Raw genomic sequence first — 20,082 nt, forward strand, 5'->3', positions numbered from 1 at the left:
AAAAAGGTACAAAATTGTACTTTTCTATGGATTGTACAAGATGTCTGAAATTTGGGAAACAACTTGATAGTATATATTGGGCGGCTGGAATATTTGTTTGAAGTTCGTACAGTTGGGTACCAAAATATACAAATTGGTACTTTCTTTACGGATTGAGCTACATCTCTGAAACTTGTGATAAAGGTCCAGATTGAGAGTATATACTGGGCGACAAAATGCAAATTTTTGAAATACGTACATTTAGCCACGGATTGAGTTGCAACTCTCAAAATTAGGATACAATTACAACTTGATAGTATAAACCGGGCGTATAGATATTTTTTTTTTTTTTTGAAATTGAGTAACAGCTCTCAAAATAAGGATACAATTACAGCTTGATGGTATAAACCGGGCGAATGGATAATTTTTTTTTAAATTCAATGTACGAATTGAGGTACTAAAACGTACAAAATGGTACCTTCTTCACGGATTGAGCTACAGATCTGAAACTTGGTATGCAGGTAGACCTTTGCATTATTTATCAGAAGATGGAAGTGTCCTGAATCGAAAAAGCTAAATTTCAGCTGCAAAAACGTGCACCAACTCAATATTTTAGATTAAACAAGTAAAAGCGTGCTAAGTTCGGCCGGGCCAAACTTTATATACCCTCCACCATGGATCGCATTTGTCGAGTTCTTTTCCCGGCATCTCTTCTTAGGCTAAAAAGGATATAAGAAAAGAGTTGCTCTGCTATTAAAACGATATCAAGATATGGTCCGGTTCGGACCACAATTAAATTATATGTTGGAGACCTGTGTAAAATTTCAGCCAATTCGTATAAGAATTGCGCCCATTGAGGCTCACGAAGTAAAATAGAGAGAACGATTTATATGGGATCTGTATCGGGCTATAGACCGATTCAGAACATAATAAACACGTTTGTTGATGGTCATGAGAGGATCCGTCGTACAAAATTTAAGGCATATCGGATAATAATTGCGACCTCTAGGGGTCAAGAAGTCAAAATCCCAGATCGGTTTATATGGCAGCTATATCAGGTTATGAACCGATTTGAACCTTATTTGATACAGTTGTTGAAAATAAAAATAAAATACGTCATGCAAAATTTCAGCCAAATCGGATAGGAATTGCGGCCTCTAGAAGCTCAAGAAGTCAAATCCCCAGATCTGTTTATATGACAGCTATATCAGGTTATAGACCGATTTCAACCATACTTGGCACAGTTGTTGGATATCATAACAAAACACGTCGTGCAAAATTTCATCCCAATCGGATAAGAATTGTGCCCTCTAGAGTCTCAAGAAGTCAAGACCCAAGATCGGTTTATATGGCAGCTATATCAGGTTATGAACCGATTTAAACCATACTTGGCACAGTTGTTGGGTATCATAATAAAACACGTTGTGCTAAATTCCATTCCAATCGGATAAGAATTGCGCCCTCTAGAGGCTCAAGAAGTCAAGACCCAAGATCGGTTTATATGGCAGCTATATCAGGTTATAAACCGATTTGAACCATACTTGGCACAGTTGTTGGATATCATAACAAAACACGTCGTGCAAAATTTCATTTTGATCGGATAAGAATTGCGCACGCTAGAGGCTCAAGAAGTCAAGACCCAAGACCGGTTTATATGGCAGCTATATCAGGTTATGAACCGATTTCAACCATACTCGGCACAGTTGTTGGATATCATAACAAAACACGTTGTGCAAAATTTCATTACAATCGGATAAGAATTGCGCACTCTAGAGGCTCAAGAAGTCAAGACCCAAGATCGGTTTATATGGCAGCTATATCAGGTTAAGGACCGATTTGAACCATACTTGGCACAGTTGTTGGATATCATAACAAAACACGTTGTGCAAAATTTCATTCTGATCGGATAAGAATTGCGCACGCTAGAGGCTCAAGAAGTCAAGACCCAAGATCGGTTTATATGGCAGCTATATCAGGTTATGGACCGATTTGAACCATACTTGGCACAGTTGTTGGATATCATAACAAAACACGTTGTGCAAAATTTCATTCCAATCGGATAAGAATTGCGCACTCTACAGGCTCAAGAAGTCAAGACCCAAGATCGGTTTATATGGCAGCTATATCAAAACATGGACCGATATGGCCCATTTACAATACCAACCGACCTACACTAATAAGAAGTATTTGTGCAAAATTTCAAGCGGCTAGCTTTACTCCTTCGAAAGTTAGCGTGCTTTCGACAGACAGACGGACGGACGGCCATGGCCAGACCGATTTAAAATGACATGATGATCAAGAACATATTTTCTTTATGGGATCTTAGACGCATATTTCGAGGTCTTACAAACAGAATGACGAAATTAGTATACCCCCATCCAATGGTGGAGAGTATACAAACAATACAGGAAACGGGAGAAAACGTACGTTTAGTGCCGCATTTGGTACCACTCCGTATTTTCTTTACGGATTGAGATAGAGCTTTGACATAAAGGTACAAGTAGGAACTATATGTTGGGTGAATAAATGATTTTTTTCACAAATCGTACTTTTTGGTACCAAAAATAGTGCAAAATTAAACTCCATAGTATATTTTCCGCAGAAGCGTATGTAAAAGCTAGAATTAAGAAATTTGGTAAAAATTATCATGATCTTGAAAAAATGTATATGTCTTAACAAAGCGTACCAGAAGTGGAAGGAAACGTACTATAGTGCTGTAATTGGTACTATTTGGTACATTCTCTACGCATCGAGCTTAAGTTCTCAAAATTGGGATACAGTAACACCTTAACAGTATACATTAGGAGAGTAGGAGATTTGTTATATTCGTACATTTAGGTGCTAAGACGTACAAAATTGTACTTTCTTTACGGATTGAGCAAGACCTCTAAAATTTGGGATATAGGTACACCGGGCGATTGGAATAATTTTTTGAAATTTGTACATTTAGGTTCTAACACTTATAAATGGTAATTCTCTCTAACTTGGGATAGAGTTACATCACAGAACATATCGGGTGACAGGAATATTTTTTTATTGGTACATTAAGGTACTAAAACGTACAAAATGGTACTGTTTTCCGGATTGAGCTGGAGCTCTGAAATTTGGAATACTGGTACACATTGAGAGAATACATATTTCGGGCGACTTTGAAATTCGTACATTTAGGTACTAAAAAGGTACAAAATTGTACTTTTCTATGGATGGTACAAGATGTCTGAAATTTGGGAAACAACTTGATAGTATATATTGGGCGGCTGGAATATTTGTTTGAAGTTCGTACAGTTGGGTACCAAAATATACAAATTGGTACTTTCTTTACGGATTGAGCTACATCTCTGAAACTTGTGATAAAGGTCCACATTGAGAGTATATACTGGGCGACAAAATGCAATTTTTTGAAATACGTACATTTAGCCACGGATTGAGTTACAGCTCTCAAAATTGGAATACAATTAAAGGTGGAACCGGGCGAATAGAGGATTTTTTTTTAAGATTGAGTTACAGCTCTCAAAATAAGAATATAATTACAGCTTGATGGTATAAACAGGGCGAATGGAAGATTTTTTTTGAAATTCAACGAATTGAGGTACTAAAACGTACTAAATGGTACCTTCTTCACGGATTGAGCTACAGATCTGAAACTTGGTATGCAGGTAGACCTTCGCATTATTTATCAGAAGATGGAAGTGTCCTGAATCAAAAAAGCTAAATTTCAGCTGCAAAAACTTGCACCAACTCAATATTTTAGATTGTTGAAAAAAATGATTTTTCGATCCCATTTTGGAAACAGGGTTAAGAATTCCTTTAAATTGGGATACTAGCATATCAAAATATTCTAAACAATGTTCGCCAGGAAATTTTACTATAGTCCCCTTCATACACCAAAACTCAAAACCTAACATAAACACCAGAACTCAGTAAAACGGAAAACACAATTCAGGCCTAAAGTCGTAAATTAAGGTAAACGGTTTTAGAAGCTGAAAAACTCAAACCAAGAGATTGATTTATATGGGAGCTATATCAGATTATATACCGATTTGGACCATACCTGTCGGAGTTTTTGAGAGTCAAAGCGGAAGTCATTGTGCAATATCGGGTAATATTTGCGCCCCCTGGAGGCTAAAGATGTTAAATCGGGAGATCGGTTTATATGATAGCTATATCAGCTTAAAAACCGATTTGGGCCATACTTGTGGTAGTTGTTGAGAGTTTTTACATATGTCATCATGCAAAATTTCAAATAAATTGGGTAATAAATGCGACCTCAGGAGGTTCAAGAAGTTAAATCGGAAGATCGGTTTATATGGGAGCTATATCCGGTTATAGACCGATTTGAACCCTACTCCACTTTTGTCTGTAATACACTCAAATATACCTCAGTGCCAAATCTGTAAACTCGAAATATTTTTGTCCAACGAACACACTAAGAGGCAACACTGTGATCCATCCGGACTCTGCTACAAAAAGGAGGCTACCTATCATTGAGCTTCAACTTGAATCGGACAGCACAAAAGTTTGCTCCTGTTCATGAATGGAATGTCCATGGGCAAATTTTTTCATTTGCCATATAGATCAATCTCTCGATTTTGGGTCTTAAGCCCAAAATGGCCGCACATATTACCCCAATGTACTGAAATTTGGAAAATAAAGTTGCATTACGCTCTTAAATATCTAAATCTTTTACGATCAATATCGCAACAATTTATACATAGCTGGCAGGTAGACCGAAGTGCCGATTTTAGTCCTTATGCCCTTAGGTTAGGTTAGGTTGAAAAGAGGACTTTCAATACCATGCCCCCCAGTTGGTTCATGGCTGGTATGGTGTCGCCATCTAGGTACCGATGTCTGTTAGCCGCAAAAACCGGGCAATGACATAGGACATGCTTCAACGTCTCTTCATCTTCCCCACATGTCCTGCTCATACTACTCGTATCACTTGCCGCACCGATTTTGCATAATTGAGCTCGTTGTCCTATGTGTCCTGTTATGATACCGAAAGCTATACTGACCTCCTGCTTAGTTCTTTTCATCAATAACACCGTCTTCTCACTATTTGGATTTCCCCATAGGATTTTCAACGTCCTAGCGACCTTTTGCGTTCGTCACCCACGCCATTAACTCAGATTGTGTCGACCCGAAAGGCTCCGGGTTAAATAAGTTTATTGACGGCATGTATCCTTTATTGTCCAATCGTCTGGTCTATCGTTCCCCCGTACTCCGCTATGGCCCGACACAAGAAATGCGTGGATTGTGCCATCCTCGTAGAAGGCGTTTATCTCCTTCTTATTATAGCATTGTTGTTGAAATCCACAACTAAAACACTACGTGTAAAATTTCAGACAAATCGGATAAAAGTTGCGGTTTTCAGTGGAGGAATAAATCAAATCAGGAATTCGGTTTATATGGAAGCTATATCCAAATCTGAAACGATATGGCCAATTTGCAACCTACATTAAAAAGAAGTACATGTGCAAAATTTCAAGCCGTTAGCTCTTCGAGTTCAAACGTTACCGTGATTTCCATAGACGGACGGACGGGTATGTACCACTCCATAAATATTTGGAGGTGCTACAAAAGGTATGGCATATGGCATATGCAAATTTACCCGTTAACATTCCATGAAGGCACAGGGGCAAGCTTCTCACATAACAATGAGTACTGTCCGATTCAAGTTTATGCTCAATGATAAGGGATCACATTTTTATAACCGAGTTCGAACAGCGTGCCGCATAGCTACACCTCTTAGGGGAGAAGTTTTTACAAGGCATAGCATCTCAGAAATTTGGGAGACAATAACCACCGCTGGTGTTTTTTATACCCACCACCGAAGGATGGGGGTATATTCATTTTGTCATTCCGTTTGCAACACATCGAAATATCCATTTCCGACCCTATAAAGTATATATATTCTTGATCAGCGTAAAAATCTAAGACGATCTAGGCATGTCCGTCCGTCTGTCTGTTGAAATCACGCTACAGTCTTTAAAAATAGAGATATTGAGCTGAAATTTTGCACAGATTCTTTTTTTGTCCATAAGCAGGTTAAATTCGAAGATGGGCTATATCGGACTATATCTTGATATAGCCCCCATATAGACCGATCCGCCGATTTAGGGTCTTAGGCCCATAAAAGCCACATTTATTATCCGATTTCGTTGAAATTTGGGGCAGTGAGTTGTGTTAGGCCCTTCGACATCCTTCGTCAATTTGGCTCAGATCGGTTCAGATTTGAATATAGCTGCCATATAGACCGATCCTCCGGTTAAGGGTCTTAGGCCCACAAAAGCCACATTTATTATCCGATTTTGATGAAATTCGGGACAGTCAATTACGTAAGGGCCATCAACATCCTTTGTTAATTTGGCTTAGATCGGTCCAAATTTGGATATAGCTGCCATATAGATCGATCCTCCGATTTATGGTGTAAGGCCAATAAAAGCCACATTCATTATCCGCATTATTTTGCTGAAATTTGGGACAGTGAGTTGTGTTAGGCCCTTTGACATATTTCTTCAATTTGGCTCAGATCGGTTCAGATTTGGATATAGCTGCCATATAGACCGATTTCTTGATTTATGGTTTTGGGCCCATAAAATGCTCATTTATTGTCCGATTTTACTGAAATTTAAGACAGTGAGTTGTGAAAGGCCCATCGACATCCTTCGTTAATTTGGCTCAAATCGGTCCAGTTTTGGATATAGCTGCCATATAGATCGATCCTCCGATTGATGGTGTAAGGCCCATAAAAGCCACATTCATTATCCGATTTTGCTGAAATTTGGGACAGTGAGTTGTGTTAGGCCCTTTGACATATTTCTTCAATTTGTTCCAGATCGGTTCAGATTTAGATATAGCTGCCATATAGACCGATTTCTTGATTCATGGTTTTGGGCCCATAAAATGCTCATTTATTGTCTGATGTCGCCGAAATTTGGAACAGTGAGTTGAGTTAAGCCCCTTGACATACTTCTGCAATATCGCACAGATCAGTCCAGATTTGGATATAGCTGCCGTATAGACCGATATCTAGGTTTTAGGTTTTGGGGCCATAAAAGACACATTTATTGTCCGATGTCGCTGAAATTTGACACAGTGAGTTTGGTTAGGCTCTTCGACGTCGTTCTTCAATTTTGCCCAGATCGGTCCAGATTTGCATATAGCTGCCATATAGACCGATCTCTCGATTTAAGGTTTAGGGCCCATAAAATAGGCATATATTGTCCAATTTCGCCGAAATTTGGGACGGTGCATTGTGTTAGGCTTTTCGACATGTTTATGTAACTTGGCCCAAATCGGTCCAGATTTGGATAAAGCTTCCATGTAGACCGATATCTCGATTTAAAGTCTAGGCCCCATAAAAGGCGCATTTATAATCCGATTTCACTAAAATTTGACACAGTAACTTATGTTCGGCTTTTCCACATCCGTGTCGTATATAGTTCAGATCGGTATGAGGTATATGAGTATAAGGTATGAAATTTTCACCGAATTTTGATGAAAGATGGTTGACATATATACCCGAGGTGGAGGGTATCCAAAGTTCGGCCCGGCCGAACTTAACGCCTTTTTACTTGTTTTATAATGTTCTAACCAGGATTCGAATACAGGCGGACATGCTAACCTCTGATCTACGGTGGCCTCCTTCCACCACCATCCTTTTATGGTGGGTATACAAATTAAATCAAGTTTAATACTATTTATTAAACATTATTAAAATGTTTTATAAATTTTAACTTTTCGCATCATTTCATTTGCGTCTACCCACTCTATTATCTCAATCTAAGATGTTTGAAATCACCTTGAAACGTTTACCTGACACATATCTAATAGCAATTTGGTTTGCGGTCAAACAGACAGAGTAATTAATTGTGGATAAGATTTCGTTGGCCACACGCAATGTTATAATGTCAGATATTGTCAAGGTGATACAAACAGCACAGATTCTTCTAATGAGGCTGAAATATGAGTAGAAATGTTAAATAAATTAAGTTATAATTACGAAAATAGGTTTTTGCTATCAGTTGCTCAATGTATTCGAAAAACAAATGTTCAATTGGTATGAAATTTGAAGCATAGAATTCAGTGTTTCTCAAAATAGGTAAACTTTTCCATAGGAATAAGTTTAATGAAGTTTAATTAGGAGAAACTTATCAAAATTTTATAACATGTTTGTCTTACACGTTCAGTAGATGAATATATCTTCTTTTTGGCTGTGGACCAATTCGAAATATTTTTTAAAGCAGAATTATAATTCCTAGACTTACCTGTAGTCGCTGAAATTTAGAAACAGAGATATGCATTAGAACCATAGATAACATAATGTACATACTATTGGGTTGCCCAAAAAGTAATTGCGGATTTTTCATATAGTCGGTGTTGACAAATTTTTTCACAGCTTGTTACTCTGTAATTGCATTCTTTCTTCTGTCAGTTATCAGCTGTTACTTTTAGCTTGCTTTAGAAAAAAAGTGTAAAAAAGTATATTTTTGGTTAAAGTTAATTCTAAGTTTTATTAAAAATGCATTTACTTTCTTTTAAACAATCCGCAATTACTTTTTGGGCAACCCAATAAAAATTAATTAAAGGGAAATAAAGTTATGATTTGATTTTGTCAAGGGTATTATTAGTGTATGTGTTTCTACTGCATACATACACATATATGATTCCACAAACATTCCATTAAGAAACAGGGGAAAGTGTGTACTTGTCGCAAATTTAAAATACACAACTCAACTCAACAACTCACAACTCAGCCTAAACGCTACAGGTGGTATATCCACCTAAGTCGATAACTTCCTGAATTCACCTTAGCCTATAACTTTATTCTTATATATATTTACTTTATTTACAACAAGCTGGACATGGCTCGCTCCGCTGCACCTTCTTGCACTCTCTTTTTATACCCTACACCATAGGATGGGTGTATACTAATTTCGTCATTCTGTTTGTAAAACCTCGAAATATGCGTCTGAGACCCCATAAAGTATATATATTATTGATCGTCTTGTCATTTTAAATCGATCTAGCCATGTACGTCCGTCCGTCTGTCTGTCGAAAGCATGCTAACTTTCGCCGCTAACAGCCATTTGAAATTTAGCACAAATACTCCTATTAGTGTAGGTCGGTTGGGATTGTAAATGGGCCAAATCGGTCCATGTTTTGATATAGCTGCCATATAAACCGATATTGGGTCCTGACTTCTTGAGCCTCTAGAGGGCGCAATTACCGTCCGATTTGACTGAAATGTTGCACGTTGTGTTCTGGTATCATTTCCAACAACTGTGCCAAGTATGATTCAAATCGGTTCATAAACTCATATAGCTGTCATATAAACAGATCTTGGGTCTTGACTTCTTGAGCCTTTAGAGGGCGCAATTCCTATCCGCTTTGGCTGAGATTTTGCATGACGTATTTTATTCTTACTTTCAACAACTGTGTCAAATAAGGTTTGAAACGGTTAATAACTTGATATAGCTGCCATATAAACCGATCTGTGATCTTGACTGCTTGAGCCTCTAGAGGTCGCAATTATTATCCGATTTGCCTGAAATTTTGTACGACAGATCCTCTCATGATCATCAACATACGTGTTTATTATGGTCTGAATCTGTCTATAGCCCAATACAGCTCCCATATAAATCGATCTCTCTATTTTACTTCTTGAGCCCCCAAAGGGCGCAATTCTTAATCGAATTGGCCGACAATTTACACAGGTCTCCAACATATAATTCAATTGTGGTCCAAACCGGACCATATCTTGGTATCGCTCTAATAGCAGAGCAAATCTTTTCTTAGATCCTTTTTTTGCCTAAGAGGAGATGCTGGGAAAAGAACTCGACAAATGCGATCCATGGTGGAGGGCATATTAGATTCGCACGCTTTTACTTGTTTATTTCTTCTTTATTTCTAATTCAACAATTAAATTTCTTTATTTCGATTTCAATTTTCACTGTAGAGCTACAAGTTTACAGTGAATATGCAAAACTAAATTTTCACATGAATAAGTTTCAATAAACCGTTTGCAATTTCCATATTTTCATGGAAACTTGTGTTGCCATTCACTTTAGTTAAGGAGAAATTTAAAAAAATGCCTTCCTCTTACAAACTTAACGGCATGCGTCCTTCGGTTCGTAGTAAAATTGTTGCCGCCTTGTTAATTTCAAATTGAATTTGTTTACAACATTCCAACTACTGTTCAATCAATGAAAACAATATAATAAAAGTTTATGTTTATTAGATTGGCCCTTATGCCTTGAATTTACAAAGAATATAAATATTTCCTAAATATATAAAAGCTTTTCAAACACTAGTCAAATTGGAATTGAGTCTTTGTTCATATTGTTGAAGAAAACCTATTCAAATATAAACTAAATATCTTTTTACTTAAAATAAACATCAGGGATATAAAAATCAAGTGGGTTCCACAAATACGAAAACTTTAATTTAAGGGACAATCTAATAATCTTGACTTCAACTTCAAAATTGATTTAAAATGTTAAACAAATTGTCATGACTACACCTGCCGTATACCGTATACACCTACAATCGAGTAACAAGTCACAGTATCAAGAATATTAGAAAAGCACAAGGAGACAGGATCTCAGATACACAGAACAAAAAATGGAACGGCAAACTTTTCGGCGATCTAAGACACGTGGCGGGGACAGAAGAAACAGGTGGCAAGAATAAAATGTTCAAGTGCGCCAACAAAATTTTAAAAGAACCTATCTCATGTAAAACTTTCCAACGTTTTCAACAATGCTACCCATACAAATGTAAGACTTTTAGGTTAGATGATGTGACCATTCGAAGATGACCTATTTTCAAAATCACACAATTGTTAGGTAATGTGGTCCGATTTCAAGTGCAATATCCGAAAAGTTGGGAAGAAATTATCATTTTTTATTACACCCACCACCATAAGATAGGGATATAGTAATCTAGTCATTCCGTTTGTAATATCTCGAAATATTCGTCTAAGAACCTATTCTTATACATAACAAGTAAAAGCGTGCTAAGTTCGGCCGAGCCGAATCTTCCTCCACCAAGGGTCGCATTTGTCGAGTTCTTTTCCCGGCATCTCTTCTTAGGCAAAAAAGGATATAAGAAAAGAGTTGCTCTGCTATTAAAACGATATCAAGATATGGTCCGGTTCGGACCACAATTATATTATATGTTGGAGGCCTGTGTAAAATTTCAGCCAATTCGTATAAAATAGAGAGATCGATTTATATGGGATCTGTATCGGGCTATAGACCGATTCAGACCATAATAAACACGTTTGTTGGTGGTCATGAGAGGATCCGTCGTACAGAATTTCAGGCAAATCGGATAATAATTGCGACCTCTAGGGGTCAAGGAGTCAAGATCCCAGATCGGTTTATAAGGTTATGAACCGATTTGAACCTTATTTGACACAGTTGTTGAAAGTAAAAATAAAATACGTCATGCAAAATTTCAGCCAAATCGGATAGGAATTGCGCCCTCTAAAAGCTCAAGATGTCAAATCCCCAGATCTGTTTATATGACAGCTATATCAGGTTATGGACCGATTTCAACCATACTTGGCACAGTTGTTGGATATCATAACGAAATACTTCGTGCAAAAATTCATTCAAATCGGATAAGAATTGTGCCCTCTAGAGGCTCAAGAAGTCAAGACCCAAGATCGGTTTATATGGCAGCGATATCAGGTTATGGACCGATTTAAACCATACTTGGCACAGTTATTGGGTATCATAACAAAATTCCATTCCATTCGGATAAGAATTGCGCCCTCTAGAGGCTCAAGAAGTCAAGACCCCAGATCGGTTTATATGGCAGCTATATCAGGTTATGGGCCGATTTGAACCATACTTGGCACAGTTGTTGGACATCATAACAAAACACGTCGTGCACAATTTTATTCTGATCGGATAAGAATTGCGCACGCTAGAGGCTCAAGAAGTCAAGACCCAAGATCGGTTTACATGGCAGCTATATCAGGTTATGAACCGATTTGAACCATACTTGGCACAGTTGTTGGAGATAATAACAACACACGTCGTGCAAAATTTCATTTCAATCGGATAAGAACTGCGCACTCTAGAGGCTCAAGAAGTCTAGACCCCAGATCGGTTTATATGGCAGCTATATCAGGTTATGGGCCGACTTCAACCATACTTGGCATAGTTGTTGGATATAATAACAAAACACGTCGTGCAAAATTTCATTTCAATCGGATAAGAATTGCGCACTCTAGAGGCTCAAGAAGTCAAGACCCAAGATCGGTTTATATGGCAGCTATATCAGGTTATGGACCGATTTGAACCATATTTGGCACAGTTGTTGGGTATAATAACAAAACACGTCATGCAAAATTTCAGCCAAATCGGATAGGAATTGCGCCCTCTAGAATCTCCAGAAGTCAAGACCCAAGATCGGTTTATATGACAGCTATATCAGGTTATGAACTGATTTGAACCATACTTGGCACAGTTGTTGGATATCATAACAAAACACGTCGTGCAAAATTTCATTTCAATCGGATAAGAATTGCGCACTCTAGAGGTTAAAAAAGTCAAGACCCAAGATCGGTTTATATGGCAGCTATATCAGGTTATAAACCGATTTGAACCATACTTAGCACAGTTGTTGAATATCATAACAAACACGTCGTGCAAAATTTCATTCCAATCGGATAAGAATTGCGCACTCTAGAGGCTCAAGAAGTCAAGACCCAAGATCGGTTTATATGGCAGCTATATCAAAACATGGACCGATATGGCCCATTTACAATACCAATTAACCTACACTAATAAGAAGTATTTGTGCAAAATTTCAAGTAGCTAGCTTTACTCCTTCGGAAGTTAGCGTGCTTTCGACAGACAGACGGACGGACGGACGGACATGGCTAGATCGACATAAAATGTCGCGACGATCAAGAATATATATACTTTATGGGGACTTAGACGAATATTTCGAGGAGTTACAAACAGAATGACGAAATTAGTATACCCCCATCCTATGGTGGAAGTTTAAATAAATATCTTCCACGACATCACTTGCATGACACCAGAGACAGATGTCATCATTTCTATTACCATGCGAGACATCCATAAGAGTCTTAAGCGCTGCCTGACTATCGCTAACTATCCATATATCCGACCGGACTATATTTTTTGATAACACTAACTCCGCAAACTTGGTAATGGGAAAGACCTGAGCCTGGAAGATCCTGCAATCGTCCCTCATCCAATGAGCGACATCCAATGGTAGTTCTGCGCAGTGCATTCCACAACCAGTACCACTATCTATCAATAAAGATATTGATAAAACCCGCCCTTTCTGATGTGAGTAACGATAAATTCCGAATTTAACTAGTGGAGATACAAACCACTGACTTAACAGTCCTCTGTTACTGGCATTAGCAGAACACTGTTAAGCAAATTTGTAGGCAATTAATTAATTAAAAAAAAAAAAAAATTATTCACAAAAAGTTAATTTCAAACAACACAAAAAACAGATCTAGAAAATAATAATACAAAGTTGCTTAACAGTGTTCTGCTAATGCCAGTCACAGAGGACTGTTAAGTCAGTGGTTTGTGTCTCCACTAGTTAAATTAGGAATTTATCTTCATCCACATGCCTTTCTGCCACTCCGCTAATATAGATCCACTCTCGTCTGGTAGTCAGTTTGCAAGTCAGCCATAACCCCCATAACCCCTATGTCTGACCGGCAAACTCCGAAGTTGACTTATGGTGATTTCGATTCTGAAAAAAAATGTTACACTAATGTTGCACTCATAAGGGATAACATTTTGCAAATGCTGCCTTATCCCTCTCATAGTGTTACACTTTTTACATGTTCAATCGAACATGTTCCTGTTCATGAGCCTAACATAACAAGCAAAAAAAAAAAAAAAAAAATTGTCGAGTTTTCATTTGTAATAATTTTTTTTGTGATTTCGGGTGTGTATAAAATAAAAAACATAGGACGCGGAAGAATTGCAGGACAATATGGAAGAATTAGTGGACAAGGCAGAAAGTCCAAGTTACAAGCAAGTTAATTGTAAGTTTTTAAAAAGCTACAACGATGAAGAACTTTCCAATTTCAATTTTTATTCCTAGTGTGGTCTGACGGCGACACCAGAATGCTGCTGGACTTATACGCCAAGTATTTGCCCCAAATTGGCCCCTTACGGAAATTTAGAAATAAAAAAGAAATGTGGTCAAAAGTTGCGGAGGAGGTTGGAAATAAAAGTGCAAAACAGTGCGAAGAGCGCTATAAAACTGTTTTAAGACGGAAAAAATTGGCGGTGGAAAACAATAACACGTCGGGCTCAAAGAGGCAAAAAATTGACTTTGAAGAAGAGCTGTTCCAAATTTGCAATCTAGATGATTCAATTGAGCCGGAGATTCAAATAAGCAGCCAAAAAATTATTAAGCGGGAGCAGCGTGATATATTGGCAAGTACTTCCACGTCAAAGAAAAAGCAAAGTGTGCAGGATACTCTGCTTGAATTTGCAAAGCTTAATGAAGAGGCAAAAGAAAGGCGCCATAGAGAGAAAATGGAAGCGATTAAAGACATGAAGCAAAGTTTGGAGAGATTATTCCAACAAAAATGAATTTGCTGGGAAACAAAACAAAACAAAAATTTTAAAGACTTAAATGAATTTAATTCATATGTGGCATAAGATAAACGTATGTATAGTATATATGAGTACAACAAACACATACCTTAAAACAAAGTACAAATGAATTACTTTTTAAAATATTGACCTTAGGCTCAATAAAGTACGCATATTCTTGATCGTCTTGATGTTTTAGTCGATTTAGCCATGTCCGTCCGTCTGTCTGACAAAAGTACGCTTACTTTCGAAGAAGTTAGGCTGGGTACATGAAATTTTGCACAAATACTTCTTTTTAGTGTAGGTCGAATGGGACTGTGAATGAGCCAAATCGAACCGTGTTTAGACGAAGCCTCCATATCAACCGGTCTCGCGATTATACTTGTAAAGCGTCAAGAGGACGCGATTGTTATTTGGTTTGACGCAAATTTTGCACATGATTTTGTGATTTCCAACAACCCACAGTGGTCTAAACGGCAAAAATGTGTTAGACATTTGCTGAGGAGGACATATGCTTTCAGTTCTGTTAGTCCATATCTTTAATGCAGTGTGGCAAGATTTTCTTCAGTGTAGACAAAATGTGCCAGTAATTATATGCATATAAAAAAAACAATCATGTCAATATCTTTAGCGGTTTAAAAATGGCAGCAATTATAATGCAAAGGTATTAAAAAAAGTTTTAAATTCATAATTGTCTCATTTAGATATGAAACCACCAGGGCATTTTTTTTTTACTTTTTTGGACTTGAATTATATCTTAAAATTGCCGCAACAATTAAAGCTATATATTGTCATATCGTAGACATAAGTGAGGTAATGGCAGGCAAAATACTTAAAATACAAGAGCAGACTTTAAAATAGAGCTATTTTAACTGCTAAAAAAACAAATTCATGTCTGTTAGCATATGTAGACCGGATTTTGTGTTTGGGTGTCCTTATAGAGATGTAACTTCCATCTATGCAACCCAATACATTTGGAACTCCAGATATCTATAGTAAAAACAATAAGTTAAAATGCTTAGAATCACATATTTGGCTACCTTTTCAAATTCTTTGGCGACATATTCCTTATCCTCGTTTGTGCTTGGAAATTTAATAACTTGTGGTGCCACATCATTCACCAAGAAATCCAAAACTTTATTTATACATGAGTGGGTTGTTGAAAGTGACAGGTCAAAGAGATTTGAGACTTCTCGTAATGTGGTCTTGTTTCCACTAAACCTATAAAAAAACAAATTATGTGTCTTATTTTTTTCAGTTCGCATACTTTTCATAAATCTTACCACAAAAATAATAGTATTGAGGCTTCCGCAGATACTTGGTGTCTACCGCCTTGGTATGATCTTTTGCCGCAAATTGTGGAAAACCTCTGGATTAAATCATTAGCACTATCCCGGCTAATACGTAAATTCGTCTTGAACTATACACAATTTTTTTTACAAATGTGACATATACTTTAGCAAGGAGCTACTTACTTCAATGTCCGAATAATTATGGATAACAGTTTGAACAAATTGTTTTACGCGATGTTTCTCATTTCGACCAAATAACACTGTAAACATCGCATCCTCATCTTCCGATGAAGAAATTTCCAACAATTCATCTAATATGCTATTAAATAAATAAAACGCCTTCACTTTTTCCATTTTTGCTGACTTTTCCATTTAACAAATTTTGTCTTCTTCTTCTTCTGTTTAAACAAAAATTGCTTGGATGGAGGCTAACAGCTGATTTATGAGTGAAGTTACGCACAGTTTACCTAATTATATGCACGTTTGCGAATATGCTTAACACTCAGTGCACGCAGTTATTTTGGTGTATGTAACTATGAAATGATAGCAGCGAATTTAAAGTGTGACATTCTCCATGCTAGCCTAGTCACGGTGTAGAAAATGCAGCATTTTTTCACTTTCAGTAGGCAACCCCATTACAAACGAACAGAAACCCGTTGGTGGGGTTACATTTTTTTGGAGAATCGAACACAAAATTTCGATCTCAGTGCAACATGTCGAAAAAATGCTGCACTTTTTTTCACAATCGAAATCACCATTAGCCTTAACAGTGTCCTCTCTGCCGATTCTCTGACGTATAGGTCAATCGTCTGTATACCTAGCAACACCTCCAAGGAACTGGTCGCAGTAGCACTCATAGCCCTACTTATAAAACTCACAGCCACCCTATTCGTTCTATCCAGGTCCGTACTATCCGATGCGTACTCAGTAACCGGCCACCAAACGTGGCAACCATAGGTGAGAACCTGCCGCACCACCGCCGAAAAATATGATCGATTTGTATAAAAAAAAATTCTTAACATACGAACTTTTCAACCCAATTAACGATTTTCTTTCTACTATAGAAGAACGAAGCCTCCTGTTTATCTAGCCTTCGCTTACAAACATCTATCGCTTCATTCATCATTCACACTTCGTTAATCATTTCTTTTCGCAACCCTTCATCCGTTCAAACGAGTTAAATTTAAACTTGAATACACATTTACTCTACACAAGATGGAGGCAATTTGAGATATACAGTTGATTTGGGCCGATTTGAGTTTTGTTTATCTTAGAAATTTTATTATCTTCTAGAAAAATGCATGAGTTTATTTTACTGTGTATCATGTTACGCACAATAGATGCATCTACGTCACTTAGGGGTTCCAAGGACAGATATCTACACTGTGTTATATGTGTTGGTGTGTGTGTGTGTGTTAGAGTCCGGGCGAGTATGGACCATTCCTTTGTCCCCCAAACAAATGCAATTTGATTGCACAACAAAATGCAGGACACAAACACACAGTAACTTCAGTGATGGCAACTTTTAAATTGCCATTGACAAAGTTACTTATTTTATTGCAAATTGTTGCTTTTGTTTATTCCCTCGCTCCAAACTGGACCGACCATCGGAGTATAGTCCGAAAGACAGAATGGTTGGATGCATGATATGTTGGTGTATTTTGAAGAGATAATTTCAAAATAAATTGAAAAATATCCAATGGCATTGGTGCTGGTAGGAGCATTGTCCATTCATCCATACTAATAATGGTGTCAATGTTGCAATTGTGATTGCCTGGATGATTGCAAACAATCAATGATGGCAGAGGGACGAAGAAGAAGAAGAGGATGTGGACTGTAGTTTAAACTCTGTTACATTAAGTTCAAACTAAATACAAAAGTTGGTGAATGTAAATAAACTTTATGTTAAAACTTGCTTTGAGAAGGACATTTCATGCATAAAACTGATTTTCCATTATAGCCAGCAAAATTTCATTGGACTTACCCCCCACAAACAACAACAACAACACAAGCTAAATCTCTCCTTTGCGAGAGGATTTTGTGTGGTAATTACAAAATGCATTTGCATGCATTTAAAATTCACCCCGATTTAAAGCTGTTGCATTCATTCCTTCATCCTCTTTAATTACTTCCATTTGAAGCATTAATCAGCAGTTCTCTTTTCCGTTGTTCATATTTGAATGCAATTACTTAACTAAAGTTCCCCACTTCCTGTGAGTGGAGCTTTCTTTCACTTTCTATTCAAGCTATTTGACATAGGGTCAACATAGATGCTAAACTAAACCGGTTGGGCGGGTAATGCCAAAGAAGCCACTTTTGGATATTAAGAAAATTCAGATATTCAGGAGTAGAGCAAGAGTTTCAGATTAAAAGTTGGGTCCAAATAACAATCATGGCAATATGTGACTCAAATGCAAGGTATTCGGGAGAAGATTACGAATATGGTCAGGAAGAAGGAATAGGCTTTATAATTCCTTGATATCGGAAGGGGCGGACCCTACCCCATTTCCCCCAAAAACACTACCCAAAATCAAAAGTGGACCGATAATGACAATATGGGTATCATATGAAAGGTATTGAAGAGTAGAATACGAATATGTAACAGGAAGTCGCCCTAACCCCAAAACTCCTCAAATCCGACATATTGAACGTTCTTTTCAATATTGAGCTCAAATGAAAGATATTCGAATGAAGTTTACGAATTTAGCATAAACAAGAAGCAAAATCGGGAGATCGGTTTATATGGGAGCTGTGTCAAGCTATAAATCGATTCAGACCACATTGCACACGTATATTGAAGGCCATGGGAGGAGCCGTTGTACAAAATTTGTGCCAAGTCGGATAAGAATTGCGCTCTCTAGATGTTCAAGAACTAAAGATCCCAGATCGGTTTATATGGCAGCTATATCAGGTTATAGACCGATTTGAACCAGACTACGCACAGTTGTTGGAAGTGATATTAAAACACTATGTGCAAAATTTCAGTCAAATCGGATAGAAATTGCGCCTTCTAAAAGCTCAAGAAGTTAAGACCCAAGGTCGGTTTATATAGCAGCTATATCAGGTTATGGACCGATTTGAACCGTACTTCGCACAGTTGTTGGAAGTGATATCAAAACACTATGTGCAAAATTTCAGTAAAATTGGATAAGAATTGCGTCCTCTATAGGCTCAAGAAGTCAAGACCCAAGATCGGTTTATATGGCAGCTATACCAGGTTATAGACCGATTTGAACCATACTTAGCACAGTTTTTGGAAGTGATATCAAAACACTATACATCAAAAACATCAGTAAAGTAAAGTAACATCAAAAGAAATTTCAGTCAAATTGGACCAAAATTGCGCCCTCTAGCGGCTCAAGAAGTCAAGACCCATTAGGTTTATATGGCAGCTATATCAACACAAGGACCAATTTGGCCCATTTACAATCCCAACCGACCTACACCGAACATTGATTTTGGTAATAAAATTCAATGATTTGCAAGCGTTGCTCGTTAGTAAGTCTATTCATGATGAAATGTCAAAGCATACTGAGCATCTTTCTCTTTGACACCATGTCTGAAATCCCACGTGATCTGTCAAATACTAATGCATGAAAATCCTAACCTCAAAAAAATCACCCTTTATAAGAAGTATTTGTGCAAATTTCAGGCGTCTAGCTCTACTCCTTCAAAAGTTAGCGTGCTTTCGACAGACAGACGGACGAACGAACGTGGCTAGTTCGACTTAAAATGTCACAACGATCAAGAATATATTGGGTTGCCCAAAAAGTAATTGCGGATTTTTCATATAATCGGCGTTGACAAATTTTTTCACAGTTTGTGACTCTGTAATTGCATTCTTTCTTCTGTCGGTTATCAATTTGGGCAACCCATATATACTTTATGGGGTCGTAGATGCATATTTCGTGGTGTTACAAACAGAATGACGAAATTAGTATACCCCCATCCTATGGTGGAGGGTATAAAAACCAGGTCGAAGTATAAGGGGTCACCCACCGCCAAAAATGCACCAAATCGACATATTATCCAGTACCCAGCGCGCTGCCCCAACCCCAAAACTCCACCAAACAGACATATTGAACTTTCATGTCAATATGGGACTCAACTGAAAGGTATTGGGGAGTAGATTACGAATGTGGTAAAAAATAAGTTCATGTTATGGGTGGTGTCCTCACTCTCAAAAACCCCGCAAATGG

General features: G+C 37.6%; 2 protein-coding genes across 2 annotated transcripts; one reads left to right on the plus strand and one right to left on the minus strand.

Annotated features, from left to right (window-relative positions):
- The first annotated feature begins 13,897 nt into the window (after positions 1-13,897).
- Positions 13,898-14,773, plus strand: LOC131995093 (uncharacterized). The gene is made up of 2 exons (XM_059362973.1): positions 13,898-14,032; positions 14,092-14,773. Exons 1-2 carry the CDS (start codon positions 13,981-13,983, stop codon positions 14,586-14,588), a joined length of 549 nt encoding a protein of 182 aa, XP_059218956.1. The 5' UTR covers positions 13,898-13,980; the 3' UTR covers positions 14,589-14,773.
- A 428-nt stretch (positions 14,774-15,201) lies between these two features.
- LOC106090053 (uncharacterized) lies at positions 15,202-16,460 on the minus strand. The gene is made up of 4 exons (XM_059362972.1): positions 16,067-16,460; positions 15,875-16,011; positions 15,632-15,812; positions 15,202-15,581 (listed from the first exon to the last, which is right to left on the minus strand). The coding sequence occupies exons 1-4, from the start codon at positions 16,253-16,255 to the stop codon at positions 15,444-15,446; spliced, it is 645 nt and encodes a 214-aa protein (XP_059218955.1). The 5' UTR covers positions 16,256-16,460; the 3' UTR covers positions 15,202-15,443.
- Positions 16,461-20,082: the final 3,622 nt, after the last annotated feature.

The sequence above is a fragment of the Stomoxys calcitrans genome, chromosome 2 (assembly GCF_963082655.1).
Source record: "Stomoxys calcitrans chromosome 2, idStoCalc2.1, whole genome shotgun sequence".
NCBI classification, from domain to species: domain Eukaryota; kingdom Metazoa; phylum Arthropoda; class Insecta; order Diptera; family Muscidae; genus Stomoxys; species Stomoxys calcitrans.